This window comes from Macrobrachium rosenbergii, chromosome 16 (assembly GCF_040412425.1).
Source record: "Macrobrachium rosenbergii isolate ZJJX-2024 chromosome 16, ASM4041242v1, whole genome shotgun sequence".
Classification (NCBI taxonomy): domain Eukaryota; kingdom Metazoa; phylum Arthropoda; class Malacostraca; order Decapoda; family Palaemonidae; genus Macrobrachium; species Macrobrachium rosenbergii.
In genome coordinates this window covers 16,268,726-16,283,760 of record NC_089756.1, presented here as the reverse complement: position 1 = coordinate 16,283,760, position 15,035 = coordinate 16,268,726, and the positions used below count along the sequence as shown (strand labels likewise).

Genomic DNA, 15,035 nt, shown 5'->3' with positions numbered 1-15,035 from the left:
GATTAAAAATCTTAGATCCAATTCTTAATGAAGGGTTCATAATCTGCAATGGATTCTTCAAGCTGCCTAAGAATAAATTGGTATGCATATAGATATGCATACTATTGTAATCATTAACCATACTTGCAATTAAGATGTGTGTAGTAAGAGTCTGTACTCTTGTAATAATTATCCAATAATTATGCAACCCACACTAGGATACATAAGATGTCAAGGTTCATACTGTGCAATTTGTTCCAGTGACATACTTTGCTGCAATATCATCATCACCTCTCTTAATGTTTTAAGCCAGGTTTTCCTTTTTTGGGGATTGGACATTTTGTGCCCTTTTTGCCTGAATTCTTCTTAGGTCTAGGCCTTCACCTATTAAATTTTTCTGTGATTTTCATGGGCCCTCCTACAAATCTTCCCTCTTGTTAAATTCATATTTCCACAGCTTTTCTGACTTGACAGTTCCTCATCTTTTCTTGTCTCATGTCCCAGCCATTCCAGCTTGACCCAAAGGTAACTGAAATGATTTACTTGTAAGACCTGCACATCTACCACAATATGGTTCTCAATATTTTATGTGATCTCATAATACATTTTGGATGCAAAAAATATCTCACTTCATGTACTCTATTATGTATTTGTTATCTTGAGCATGTCTTGTTCCTTTCGGTATGCAATACTGAATTCACTCTCACAGCAGCCCATAGCCACTTTCTGGCCAGTACTATTTCCTTTGCTTCCTTTTGAGTCTGTATCATCATTGTTTTTATTACACTGATTGAAAGTCCTGGCTTCTCTATTCCACTCTTTCACCGTATAAACAATTCCATTACCAAGTCCTCAGATTCTGCTGTCAAACCTAGGTCATGTGTTCCTCATACTAGAGGGTTTAGGTAAAATAACATTACTGAGCCTTTGGTAATCAGTGTACATCTAATGGTCTTAATCCTTTTGTCATATGCCTTCTCCAAGTCCAAAAATTTTTAGTATAATCTTTTTCCCTGCATTGTACTTTCCTGTAGGAATATAACTGGAATATAAAATTTAGGCCAAAGGCCAAGCACTGGGACCTATGAGATCATTCAGTTCTGAAAGTAACGTTGAAACAATTGTTAGCAGAGGATGGAAAGTGAGATGGAAGAGAATATGAACCGAGGTATAGTAAAAGGAATGAATGCGGTTGCAGCTAGGGGGTACGCTGCAAAGAACCTTAAGCAATACTTACAATGCACTGACCACACTACCCTCCTATTGGTTACTTTCCTGTAGCTGTTTCAGTATAAAGACTGCTTTTCCAATTAACCTCTCTGGCATGAATATTAATTGACAGTTGACAACTGTCAGTTTGATAGGTCTACCTTGACCTTTCCTCCAGCACCTCATCAGTTTTCATAGCATGCTTAAATAGTCGGATTACTGTCTGGTTTCTGAATTGCATTGTACAGTATCATAAGCTAGTCTTTTTTTCTGTACTTGATAGTAAGCCTTACTCCATGGAAACAGATCCAGTAACTTCAACTTGAAAGATCCTGCAAGGGGAAAGGCATACTATATCTGCCTAGCTGTCTTGCATTTTTACAGAATTCTGCTCTGTGTCCTGCAGTAGAATGTTAAATGGCATTTTTACAGAATTCTGCTCTAAGTCCTGCAGTAGAATGTTAAATGGCATTTTTACAGAATTCTGCTTTATGTCCTGCAGTAGAATGTTAAATGGCATTTTTACAGAATTCTGCTCTATGTCCTGCAGTAGAATGTTAAATGGCATTTTTACAGAATTCTGCTTTATGTCCTGCAGTAGAATGTTAAATGGCATTTTTACAGAATTCTGCTCTATGTCCTGCAGTAGAATGTTAAATGGCATTTTTACAGAATTCTGCTCTATGTCCTGCAGTAGAATGTTAAATGTAGAAACATTGAGATTTGAACTTCTTAGCAACTTCAGGTATTTTATAAGCTTTTCAACTTTGTCTTAAAATCTCCTGTGTGATCTATCAAGTTTCATTGTCTTGAAATCACCTGTACGATATATTAAGTTACATTTATACTGGCTTCATATTTGCGGAATGAATGTTTGATCCCTGTTTGTGTAAGCAGAGACTGTGCCAGAATCTGTTAACATTTTGTGGCTATTCACACCATAAATTTTAAAGCTGTAATAAATTATGATTAACATGTTAATGAAGAAGAATGGTGTTATTCAAGAAGTTACTATAACTAGAATACCCCACTTTAATTTTAAGCAACCAAGTAGGACTTGGTATAGTACTGTACAGCTACAAAATTTATCTTTAATATAGCTGTGATTTTACACCAATTAGATCCACAGGTGTTAGCTTTGATTTATCAATGTTAAAATCACAAAATAAACCAAGGTTTGTCAGGAAGACTTGATAGTGCCTCTCAGTAAATGGGTGCGTGTTGGTTATGTTCAAAATAGGCTTGTGCAAGTTTTATGGTACCGCTTATGGAAGAGAATACACACAACTAGTTACTATTGCATGATGAAATATTCACTACTTTACAGCTGATAAGTTATGAAATTTTGCCTCCATAGGTTGGGAGACCTTTAAACACCATTTTATTTCACGTTAGTTTAGAGGCTAAAGCAAAATTTAGCTTGTTAATGTAAACCAATATGGCACTGTCTTGAGTTTTGCAAGTTTTTTTTTTTTTTTATATACTAGACAGCAGATGTGGGTGAAGATTAATTGCTCATGCTAGCTGTAGTTTCTCAAGTGAAGTATGCAGAAATGAGATGTGGAAATGCAAGGAACTACGAATTACAACATTCTGAAGTCAGTATTAATCCCAAGGTGTGTTGGGCATGTCAAAGTAATGTTTTGGGCTATGGGAATAGGGTGTGTGTTAGACATGGAAATGTAAGTAGACATCCCCTGCATATAACTTAATTCTGCACACTAATTTAGGTTACATTTGGGTCAAAGTAACATTCTCATACTAGACACAGGAGCTTGTGGTTTGTTACTTATCTCCTTGTGTGGCCTTTGCTCTCCCAGGTTTAAGGGGGTTATGTACTCTTTTGAAGAGTTAAGTTGTTTACAGAAATTCCAGATGAAGAAATGTGGTAAACAAAAATTCCAGACAAAAAAATGGGTCCTTTATTTAAGAGAACCTACAACTTTTCCTCTGGCTTTTAAGGAACTCCCTACCCATGTTATGCTTTGGTACATAGTATTTTTGGAGGATGAAGAAAAAAAATTATTTACAATATTGGTTGCCTCCATATAGCATTTATAATCTATGGAAATGTAAACAATACACAGGCAGTGATTTCCTCAATTATGTTGACATTATCTCTTGATATATACAACAAAGCAACCAAATTGAATAGTGGCAAGCAACATTCACTCTAATTAGGTCAAAATTAAATTAACAGTTAAAAAGACTGTACCAATGCCACATTCATTCATTTGGATACTCTGCCCAAATCTGCACAATTCAATCCCCTTCCCCTAAAAATAAATTTATGCCTGGAAAGTAGCCAAGAAATCTGTAACAATCTTTTTAAGCTTAGCATCAGTGTCTGGGGTGATCTGTCCTTCCTTAGCAATGGTGTTCAGGAGATCCTGGTGACTGGTCTTGACCATGGCCATGAATTCCTGTTCAAACTTGGTAATCTTAGATGGGTCCAACTTGTCAAGGTGACCACGTACACCACAGTAGATGACAGCTACCTGCTCTTCAATAGCCATGGGAACTGGAAAAGGACAAGTATTTTTATTAATTGTACTCCTAGCAGTTTGCATCTCCTTTAGCATACAGAGTAACTTTAAAATATAAGCAAAATGGGACAGATAATCACACCTTCAGTTCAAAATATAGCATCTTGTCAAAACCTAAAACAAAATTCACTCACCATACTGTCCCTGCTTCAACAATTCTGTGAGACGAACACCACGGTTCAACAGCTGCTGGGTGGAAGCATCAAGATCAGAACCGAACTGGGCGAAAGCAGCCACCTCACGATACTGGGCAAGCTCAAGCTTCATGGAACCAGCCACCTGCAAGGGTAATAACAGATTTAATAACTAGTGCATTTCATACATCCAACACTGTTACTCAAAGCCTCCACATTATGTAATGCACAAATTTGACAGACAAGAAGGCATGACCACCTCACCTGCTTCATGGACTTTGTCTGGGCAGCAGATCCTACTCTGGATACAGACAGACCCACATTAATGGCAGGGCGGATACCCTTGTAGAACAACTCAGTCTCCAAGAAAATCTGTCCGTCTGTGATGGAAATGACATTGGTAGGAATATAAGCTGACACATCACCAGCCTGGGTTTCAATGACAGGCAGAGCAGTGAGGGAACCACCACCATTGGTGTCATTCATCTTGGCAGCACGCTCGAGTAAACGTGAGTGAAGGTAGAACACATCACCAGGGTAAGCCTCACGACCAGGAGGACGACGCAGCAGCAGAGACATCTGACGGTAGGCAACGGCCTGCTTGGACAAATCATCATAGATGATCAGGGCGTGCTTGCCATTGTCACGGAAGTACTCTCCCATAGCACAGCCAGAGTATGGGGCCAAATACTGCAGGGGAGCAGCGTCAGAGGCAGTGGCAGATACAACGATGGTGTACTTCATAGCATCTGCAATAAACAATGTTTTTTATATTTTAAGAGTAAAACTCCCCTTCAACTCAGATTAACTGTGACTGTACAAAGTTATTCCAATAAAACAGCTCAAAATAATGCCTTCAGCTTCTTATCTCACAGAAAACTATTGAACTACAAATATTTATCCTGTTCACTTTAGAGAATTACCTGATACAATGTAAAGCTGCAAAAAATGTTCAACAGAACTAATCATGTAACTGGAAATTTATTTTTACTAACCAGCATCAGTAAGCCTCTTCACAATCTGGGCAACAGTAGATCTCTTCTGACCAATAGCAACGTAGATACAGTACAGCTTCTTCTTTTCCTCGGCAGCATCATTAAATCTCTTCTGGTTGATGATAGTATCAATGGCAATAGCAGTCTTGCCAGTCTGACGATCACCAATGATCAACTCACGCTGGCCACGACCAATAGGTACAAGCGAGTCCACAGCCTTAATACCTGTTTGCATAGGTTCCCTCACAGAGATACGAGGAATGATACCAGGAGCCTTGACACCCACACGAGCCCTGTAATCAAAGCAACCACAGTGATTCTCTAGGAAAATGCTATAAAAATATAACTACCACAAACTCAAAAATATTGCAACTTCACTACAAATTAGAGATTTACCAAGTTAAGCTTTCAATACTTAGGTATGAAAACTTCAGCTAACTGGACTACAGCATTTTGGAATAGTTAATTTCCTGGATACCGTTTTTATATTTTTATAACTTTTTAATAAAATAGTGTTAACAGAATCAGATAATTTACAATACATGGAAAACTAATATTCAGTACTCATTATATGGTAAAGGGTTGGTGACTAAAATGATTACATTGGCTTGAAACACCATGTGTAAATTTTAAGTATTCTGTCACTTTGATAAACATTTAAAATATTTCCTAGCTCCAATATTATGCTGCTGCTGTGAACAGGCATAATGGGATTATGCAGTAAACTGATTTTCTTGAGAACACACAGGATAGTTCTGTATCTATTTTACAAGAAAATAAAACATTTTAGCAGCTTGAACTTGATTTGCATTTGACACTGGTAAAGGAAGAAAAAAATTGCATCTACTTTGTCCAAAAACCCAATTCAATCAACACACAGGTATTTTATGGACTACATATACAGCAATAGTTGGGGGAATCACCAAAGTTTTAAGATTTTTATGACCACTTTACAAAATGCACAAGTGAATCTCCATAATCCATAGATAACAATGATTAAAACTAGTTCATTTTCTAGAAAGGGATGGGACAAGATCACAGAATACAGTACACAAACTCTAAATTTACCAACCTGACAGATGATGGGAGAGGGCCCTTGCCATCAATGGCATTTCCCAGGGCATCAACAACACGGCCAAGGATAGCGTCACCAACAGGGACATCCACAATAGCACCGGTACGCTTTACAATGTCACCTTCACGAATAAGCTTGTCGTTACCAAACACTACAACACCAACATTATCAGGCTCCAAGTTCAAAGCCATACCTGTTGAGAAAGAATTTGGTGTGATTACAACTAGCTGGAAAGTAACTTTCTATATTTAAACAGCCAGCTACAAGAACATTTTTTCAGTAAATTTAATTATACAGTATTTGCATTATCCACCAGAAAACATTGAGGCTGCATACAACAACAACAACATACCCTTTAGGCCAGATGAGAATTCCACCATCTCTTCTGCCTGGATGTTCTTCAAGCCATAAACACGAGCAATACCATCACCAATGCTCAGCACACGTCCAGTCTCTTCCAGATCTACCTTGGGAGCAGCACCTGAAAAAAAGAAATGGGTTGAAGTGAAACTGCCGAGGCTGTTTTCATAACTGAGAATAATGAAATTAAGTATTATATGCAATATTCCAAACAAGTGATCCTTTCAATGCATATTTAATCAGTATCTGACATCTTGAGTCATCTGAACTAGAAGGATATGTCCCATTAGGGTAATTAAAATCTACACAGAAAAGGGACAAATGAAAACATGATCATAGCCTATGGACTCTAAGAGATAGAAAGTAAGATAAAAGACAATACAGCAAGCACAGTGAGGGAGTTTCTAGGCATCATTGGCACTGCTGTAAATTTCTGAAATATGAAAATACCAATTTTTCTTTTACAGATCATACGCTTTACTTAAAATTGTAAACAAATACCTATGTTCAGGTGTTTAAGATTTCAACATACATCCTCAGCAAGTGGTTACATTTTGAAAATATTAAGGAATCACTGCCTGCTAATTTTCCTCACAAAACCTTAATTTCGCAACAGCTCACTTACCAAGAATGCGCTCCTCCAAGATGGTGGAGACCTCAGCTGAGCGTGCAACATTACTGGTCGAAAATTTTTTGGCAACTAGTGCTGCACCAGGGAGAACTTTGGAAACCTGGAAATGTATTACCATTAAAATTTCATATTACAATATTCAATAGCATGCTATTAGTTCATAATATTGTACAATTAAAATTCCTCAAAATACTATTCAAATTTGGAAAATTAGCAAATTTCCCATGTTAAGTGAAGGGATAATTGTGGAAAAATATAAGCCACTTAAGTGAGAGAGAGAGAGAGATCATCTTGGATGTTACGGTTAATATTCAGAGGGGCAACTATGATTCTGACCTGACTTTACAGTGTTATATCCCTGTGAAAACAGGTGAAGGGCAAGTAGGACGGGGTAAACGCAATCCAGGCTGGAATAGTTAAAGTTTTTCGGGTCAATGTCCAGAACAACTCCGCGGTGAGATAAGAAAATAGGTCACACTATAATTTTCACAATATAAAAATAAGAAAATAGGTCACACTATAATTTTCACAATATAAAATAATAAAACTTTGTCTCTGAACACTTTTTGAGGAGATTCACCATATCCGAGATATTAATGATTATCTAATCGGCATTCTCGAAAATTTTCTAAGTCGTTTGTTTACATCCAGTAGCACTTCGTGTACTTGATCTTACTGGAGTTAGTTTGAAAATGAGGTTTTTTACTGTAATGTTTCTCAGAAAGAATAATGTTTCTCAGAAAAACTAGTTCCCCATCGAATGATTTTCGATTTTTGCAAATCGGGTTTTTGGTTGGGGGATTTTGTTAGAAAGTGTATTTTTACCTACTAAATATTTATTATAAGTTCTTGACGGTTTTTTTCCATTAATCTTTGCTTTTTTTACGTTTTTCTCATAGAAAATTTAGTAAGTAATGAATAGGTACCTCTTCCAATCAACTTTTGTCTTGTCGTCACGTGATTATACTACCCAATTACGCTTTGTTTCGGCGGAGTAATATATATCCCGGCGTTCCAGCGATTCTTTTTCAGTAACTTCAGTCTGATTTGGTCTGTTGTAATGGCTGAAGCTGTGCCTTCTACGAGCAGTGTCGCTGTTCTGGATAGCAGGGATTTACCCATTTCGTGTCCTGATTGTTACGTTGGCTATGGCCAATTTTGGTCAATATACAGTGGCAATACAGACAAGTTACTACAGTATTGTCAGGATCATTGTAATCACTTGTGCCGGTTGAACATTGCTGACTGGAGTTTTCGATGTGATAGGCATTATGTAACTGCCAGTCGGCATAAAAAAAAGGTGTAACTTTTACGCCTCCATTTTTAAAGGCACGTGGTTTGAAAAATCTCATTTAGATTTTGAAACGGTTATAAAGTTTGTATTACTCTTTGTGCAAGACTTTTTTTTCTTATAAAGCGGCATCAGAAGAGTTAAAACTTAATAAGAATACAATAAACGATTGGTCGTCTTTCTGTTGGGAAGTGATTGTGAATTGGGCGTTTGTACAGAAAAAGAAAATTGGTGGCCCCGGCAAAGTGGTTGAAATTGACGAGAGTAAATTTGGGAGGAGGAAATATAACGTGGGGCGTGAGTGGAGGGCCAGTGGGTCTTTGGGGGTATATGTAGGGAAACAAAAGTGTTTCATGATTCCAGTGGGAGACAGAACCACTGCCATGTTACTTCCCATTATCAAGGAGTACATAGAGCTGGGCACTACTGTAATTTCAGACTGTTGGCATGCTTATAACTGTTTAAGTAATGAGGGATTTCAACACTTGACCGTAAATCATAGTATTAATTTTGTTGATCCTTCCAGCGGAGCTCATACAAATAATATTGAGAGACGGTGGCTGCAGGCAAAATCGAAGGTACCCAAGTTCGGACATCGGACATACAATTTTGTGGGTTATTTGTCTGTGGCCTATTTTAAGTCTGTCTACCACCACAGCCATTACCGTCTTCACGCCTTCTTCAAGTCTGCAGCTGATTTATACAAACCGACCCCATAAAGGTAAATTATATGTGTGGTTTTTTTGGTTTGGTGATTTTTGCCATTTTTCCTGCCAGTATATACGAGCCTGCCAAGAATCTTTATAAATGCGGATAAGGCGCGCAGCACCGTTCCGCCACCCCTTTGCAGTTAAGGCATGTTTGGCTATATTTCAAAATGTGTTTTTTCCCCCCACCCGAAACCCCAAAATCCCAAATTATCCCCTAAATTATTGTTGCAAATTTGTTTTCCTGCCTCCACCAAAATTATAACTAAAATGTAAGATTTGTCATGTTTTCAGTACTTTTTCACTTCTTGTGTTCATGAAACACCCAAATTTGGGTGTTTCCTCATCATAAGAAGTGGTCTAAAATGCTTTAAATATGAAAAATATTACATTTTACTTTTAATTTTGGTACTTTATGCATGCGGAGTTCTTCTGGACATTCACCATTTTTCGTTAACATTTCTGGTAACCACTAGGGTCTTGGAAGATATTGGGGTAATGCTACAGAATGCTTTTTGTTCCCCTATGCATGATGTCAAGGAGGGGGATTTTTTTTTTTTTTTTCTTTTCTTCCACCAATGCCCCCAACCACATCAGAAGGTAATAGCATGGTGTCCTAGGATAGCTTATAGGTTAGGACATCCTTTCCCAATCCTGGGGTCACCAAGCACTAAAGTCTCACAACATCAACTTTCTACGATTGAGCCATGAATGGACAAACTTACCAGTGAAATCCAGCCCCAGAGGCTCCCATTTAAATCAGTTATCAGTTAATAAACAGTTTTTAGTTTGCCTTTGTAAAATGTAACAAATTCTCGCCTCTTTTCTCAGCCTTACCGCACCTCTTACAAGAAAATACTTGTTCTTTGCTTTTACAGCCTACAGTAATAATATATAACATGCAACACATACATTATATGGTTATATATATACAGTGCACTGCATAAAACCAGTGGGGTTGCAGTTATGGCTGGAGGTGCATCATTGGGGCCACCTGCTAAAATGGCTGAGAACCACTGGGTTAGGATGTATTCCTGTTGAAATACGTCTTTGATCTGCATTTAAACAGGCCATGGCTTGCAGAAACAGGCCTAACATGTCCAACTCTTCTGCACTTTTACCAACAAACCCTATCCTTGTCAGGGATTATTTGTTTATATCTGCCAAAATTCACACTTTTGTGCAAAATATAATAAGATGCCCAGTTACATCTCTGGATATGGAGTTAGCATTCTTCCTTCAAATCATTCAGTACCACACTGAACATCCTGTGCACCTTCATTCAGTTTTCAAATGACTTACAAGCAAATGTTGCCCCCTCAAATATCAGGTTTGTTTACCATATTTTAACTATACGCAGCATAAATGATCAGAGGAACTCTACACAATTTACCCACCAACACAGGTTTACTTACAAGCAGAAGAAGAGTTTTCTCTTACGTAACTTTAACCACTAACAAAATCATGTTTTCATGTGTCTCTACCCAAGTTTCTCCACAGCATGACTTCCAACCCTTCAAATTGTATGAAACATGTCCACTAATTACTTCCAAAGAATGTAAAAATTTGCATAATCAATTTTGTCTTTTCAAACGTTTACCAATTTTTACGAAATAATGATAAAGCAAACAATTGGAGGTAACATATATATTATAACATGACAAGGCTACATGACAAGGGGCCAATTCCTGCTACCCACCTCAGGTGTAGCCTAACTTACATCACTAACAGTTGCAACAGCCAGGCCTAGAGTAAACTACTTATATAGACTTCAGTCATTATTGCTTTTTAATTCTCAGCAGCTTGAAAAAAAAAAAAAAAAACTACAATGGCCAGAATAGTAGATGGCACCCTTGGTGAGGTTAGGAAGCATCCCTGTATTTTTAACTCACCTATGGCATTAAAGGTCAGGCTTCACCTATGACATTAAAGGTCAGGCTAGGTGGGGGTCCAGATATAAAGGGCCAGTGCCCTAAATCACAATTCACCTCTATAATTCACTCATAACTGTCCCCCCCCCCAATTCTAAGCCCCCATTATCCACTTAGGCCTACACCTAGGCCAGTGGTTTTCAACCTGTGGGGCATGGCCCACTGGTGGGCCATGGGCAGTTCTGAGGGGGCCATACCACAGACATCTTCAATATGGTATTTAAAAAATGAAAAATCATTTACAGTAAATGCAGGCAAGTGCTTTCTTCCATAAATGAAAATGTATAACTAATACAGGGTTCTGAAATGCTTTATAATAATTCTATCATCATTACACAATTCTGAAGGGCTTTGGGCCATGAATATTTAGGGATGCCAAAATGGGCCACGGGCACAAAAAATTTGAAAACCACTGACCTAAGCTATATGCCTACTGTTTGGATATCAAGTGGCACTTGTGATTAACCAGGTTAAAGCCTTTTTTAAAACTGTACGAGTTATTAAAATAAAAGGAACTGGAAAGGCAATTTTCATGCTGAACTCCACAATGGCACCCTATAAAATTTTACCGTGGCATAGGTTCTTCACCCTGATACAGCTCGGCAAGTAAAACTCAGAACTGTTCTCAGCTAAAACTCAAAAATATTTTACCATCATATTTATTGATAAACTATAATTACTTGAAACACTGCCATCTTCTAAACAATTCTTGCCTTCATGAGTGTAAAGTACAATGCCTTGGGCTAAGTGCTGATATATAATTTCATATGGTTATAGACACAACCTTGTAGCTTATTAGTTGTATTTTCCATGAGCTACTACTTAGATCTACCTCCATTTTATTCAGAAATATACGACAATATGCGAACTAGCGTCGCCTGGCTAATAAGGTTTGGCTAACAACAGTTCGATTCATCGGCATGGCTCGCCTACCGGTTGGGATAACCACCTTTTCTGTGCCCTTGATTAGGCAAAATTAAGTAGTTACATGCAACTCCTAGAGGCAACAAACCTTGCTGAAAGCATGAAAACCACAAAGCACAGGTGACTAGCTAAGGACCAATAACCTACATTTACCTGTAAACTACTTAAGCCAACGTAGCATGAGAGAACTAGGCCCTAACATGGGACCGCCTACAAAGATTGGTTACAATTCATTAAAATTTCAAAAAGCAGTGGCTTTCACTACTACGAAATACACAGTTAAAAGCACATATATTAAATGTTTCATAGGCAATCAGTACTACTCGACTCCTGAGAAGAACAGGCATACAATCGACTCGGAAAAATGGTCGGCCCGATCAGCTGATCGTCCGCCAAAGACAACCGGCCACCCCATCAAATTTTTAAAATTTGCTTTACATCCCAGTAAATTCTCGGACACTGCAATAATAGTAATACACAGCAATATCACCGCTCACCTGTGCACTGCTCCTTGGAAGTTGCCTAGCCAAAGAGGCTGCAAGTCGTACGGATATTTGCGCCATCCTTATTCGCTGTGAACACCCCGGCAACTCAACAAGATGGTAGAATCGGCTGCTCGAGAGAGAATTTGGCAGTCTCTGGCCGGCACCTGAGAACCCGACCCCAAAATGGTTTTATGGATTATTACGATATTGTTGTATAATTTGGCTCTCTTTTTATCTGGATTTCTCTGTTATATGTTTATATGGTTATTTCTGCATTGATAATTCATATTTATAGGCGATATATGATGAAAAATGTCACATTCGTTTTTGGAGCAAAGAAATCAATAGGTAACGTTCTTTGTGATGACATGATTTTGCCGTGTACAAAGTGACATTAAATAAATTTAAATTACAAACGATTGAATGTTATTAGAACATAAAATATATTTTAAAATATTGAAACATGCATGTGCGCATACAAGAAGGAAAATGGGTGTCCGAACTAGAATCCAAAATAAGCGTTGAGAACAACTCTAATATACACTACCGTCATCCGCTGGGCCGGTTCACTATCAGGGCAACCAGACCAGCTTCGTACCCCTGTTGCTTAGCTCGTTGTATGGTGGCTTATATAATCAGACGGCCATGTCGAATGCTCATTCCTCTGATATTAATGGTAATATGTAAGCTTGACAATTGGTAGATTTATTTCAAATTCCAAGTTTAATACAGGTAAATATACTTAACTTATTACAAAACAGGAAATGGTGGTATTCATTGACAGACTTGTTCACAATTACTGTGAAATAGACTAATCTATATTAACATTAAATTGTTATCCATTAATTATTATATTTCACTCGGTTAGCATACACACACAAATATATATATATATGTTGTGTCTGTGTATGTGTTGTGTGTGTGAAACGGACGATAACTTCGCGGTTTTTCCTTACTTTTTGGGTAGCCTACCCTTGTCACTACAACGCCGAAATGAAGAAACGTAGTAAAAATCTGACTCTGTTCACAAGCTTATCCTAAAAGTGTGAAGAAAATGAGAAACTGAGAGACCAATGTGGATATTACAAATCAGAGTTATATAATGATGGAAAAGTAACCATAGATTACATAATACACACACTATATATATATATATATATATATATATATATATATATATATATATATATATATATATATATATATATATATATAATATATATATAACTTATCCAACTTTACAAAAAAAAAATTACAGATTAACTAGCTGAATCTTAATGTGAAACTGTTATCCAGAAAACTTCCACAGCATTAGGTGTTCCGTAATTATCCCCACACAATGTTCATCAACGATACAACGAATCCCCCTCCCGACGTAAGATACGCTGCATCACTCGTTTTTCTGCTTTACGCCTAAGATAAACGTCCGAAAATCGCGATGGCGCAAAATATGAACAGTAAATATTTTGATCTATATAGAAGAAAATTGACTTGTCAAGAAAACTAGTGCAAACTGATGAATTCTTTATTTTTTGTCAGTTCCAAAAAGTTACATTTCCTATGTGAATCCAGGAAAAGAACGTGCTATTGTATGGTTATCCAGTTTTTATGGGTCCCTTTTTAGTTTTCTGTAAAAGAAAACTATTGTGCCGGCTTTGTTTGTCCGTCCGCACTTTGTCCGCACTTTTTCTGTCCGCCCTTTTTCTGTCAGCCCTTATATCATGAAAACTACTGAGGCTAGAGGGCTGCAAATTGGTATGTTGATCATCCACCCTCAAATTATCAAAGTTACCAAATTGCAGCCCTCTAGCCTCAGTAGTTTTTATTTGATTTAAGGTTAAAGTTAAACATAATCGTGCTTCTGGTAACGATATAAGATAGGCCACCACGGGGCCGTGATTAAAGTTTCATGGGCTGTGGCTCATACAATATTATACCGAGACCACCGACAGATAGATCTATTTTCGCTGGCCTTGATTATGAGCTGTAGCGGCTGTACAGAAAACTCGACTGTGCTGAAGCATTTTTTACTTGTTTTATTTCATGATTTATTATTGTCTAATTTTTCAAATCAGATCACGCAATAGGCTGAGATTTCTTTTTATAAAAGCCATTTTTAGCCTTAAGCCATTGCCCAGTTCGTATGAAATTAATCTTTCTGCTGTTTGGGCAATGGCTTTATTATTAAGGTATTACTTTTACAAAATTTTTGTGTTGATTTGTAGGATGTGAGAATTAAATGTCTTGGGACCTATTATTATTATTATTATTATTATTATTATTATTATTATTATTATTATTATTATTATTATTATTATTATTATTATTATTATCATATTTGAAGCGATGACTTTTGGTTGAAACGGTCTTTTCCGGAAGAAGATCGTGATATATATATATATATATATATATATATATATATATATATAATGTATATATATATATATATATATATATATATATATACACACACACATACACACACACATATATATATATATATACATATTGCACCTACATATACATATATAATACACACATATATATATGTATATATATATATATATACATATATATATATATATATATATATATATATATATATATATATATATATATATATATATATATATATATATATTATATATATATATATAAAGTCCAAGAAATTAAATGACACAGTGGAAGCTTATTTTTCCTATGAAAGGTCATAGCATGAAACTAACTTAGATTTGCTTCTATATTTACAGGAGAAAATTTTCTTCATG

The 15,035-nt window shown here is 36.7% G+C and overlaps 1 protein-coding gene across 2 annotated transcripts; it reads right to left on the bottom strand.

Moving 5' to 3' along the window:
- Positions 1-3,096: 3,096 nt before the first annotated feature.
- blw (ATP synthase subunit alpha blw, mitochondrial) lies at positions 3,097-12,948 on the bottom strand. 2 transcript variants are annotated; one of them, XM_067118434.1, is made up of 9 exons: positions 12,815-12,948; positions 12,280-12,431; positions 6,924-7,029; positions 6,291-6,419; positions 5,936-6,131; positions 4,864-5,156; positions 4,133-4,617; positions 3,869-4,013; positions 3,097-3,709 (listed from the first exon to the last, which is right to left on the bottom strand). In XM_067118434.1, exons 2-9 carry the CDS (start codon positions 12,343-12,345, stop codon positions 3,477-3,479), a joined length of 1,653 nt encoding a protein of 550 aa, XP_066974535.1. In that variant the 5' UTR covers positions 12,346-12,431; positions 12,815-12,948; the 3' UTR covers positions 3,097-3,476. The 2 variants fall into 2 exon arrangements, with proteins under 2 accessions (XP_066974535.1, XP_066974536.1); XM_067118435.1 differs by lacking the exon at positions 12,815-12,948 and having other exon boundaries at positions 12,280-12,433.
- Between the last annotated feature and the right edge of the window lie 2,087 nt (positions 12,949-15,035).

Coding starts and splice junctions, on each gene's coding strand:
- blw (XM_067118434.1), bottom strand. CDS start 12,345: ATGGCGCAAATATCCGTACGACTTGCAGCCTCTTTGGCTAGGCAACTT. Junction 7,030..12,279: donor TTCCAAGGAGCAGTGCACAG/GTGAGCGGTGAT, acceptor ATACATTTCCAG/GTTTCCAAAGTTCTCCCTGG. Junction 4,014..4,132: donor AGACAAAGTCCATGAAGCAG/GTGAGGTGGTCA, acceptor TTACCCTTGCAG/GTGGCTGGTTCCATGAAGCT.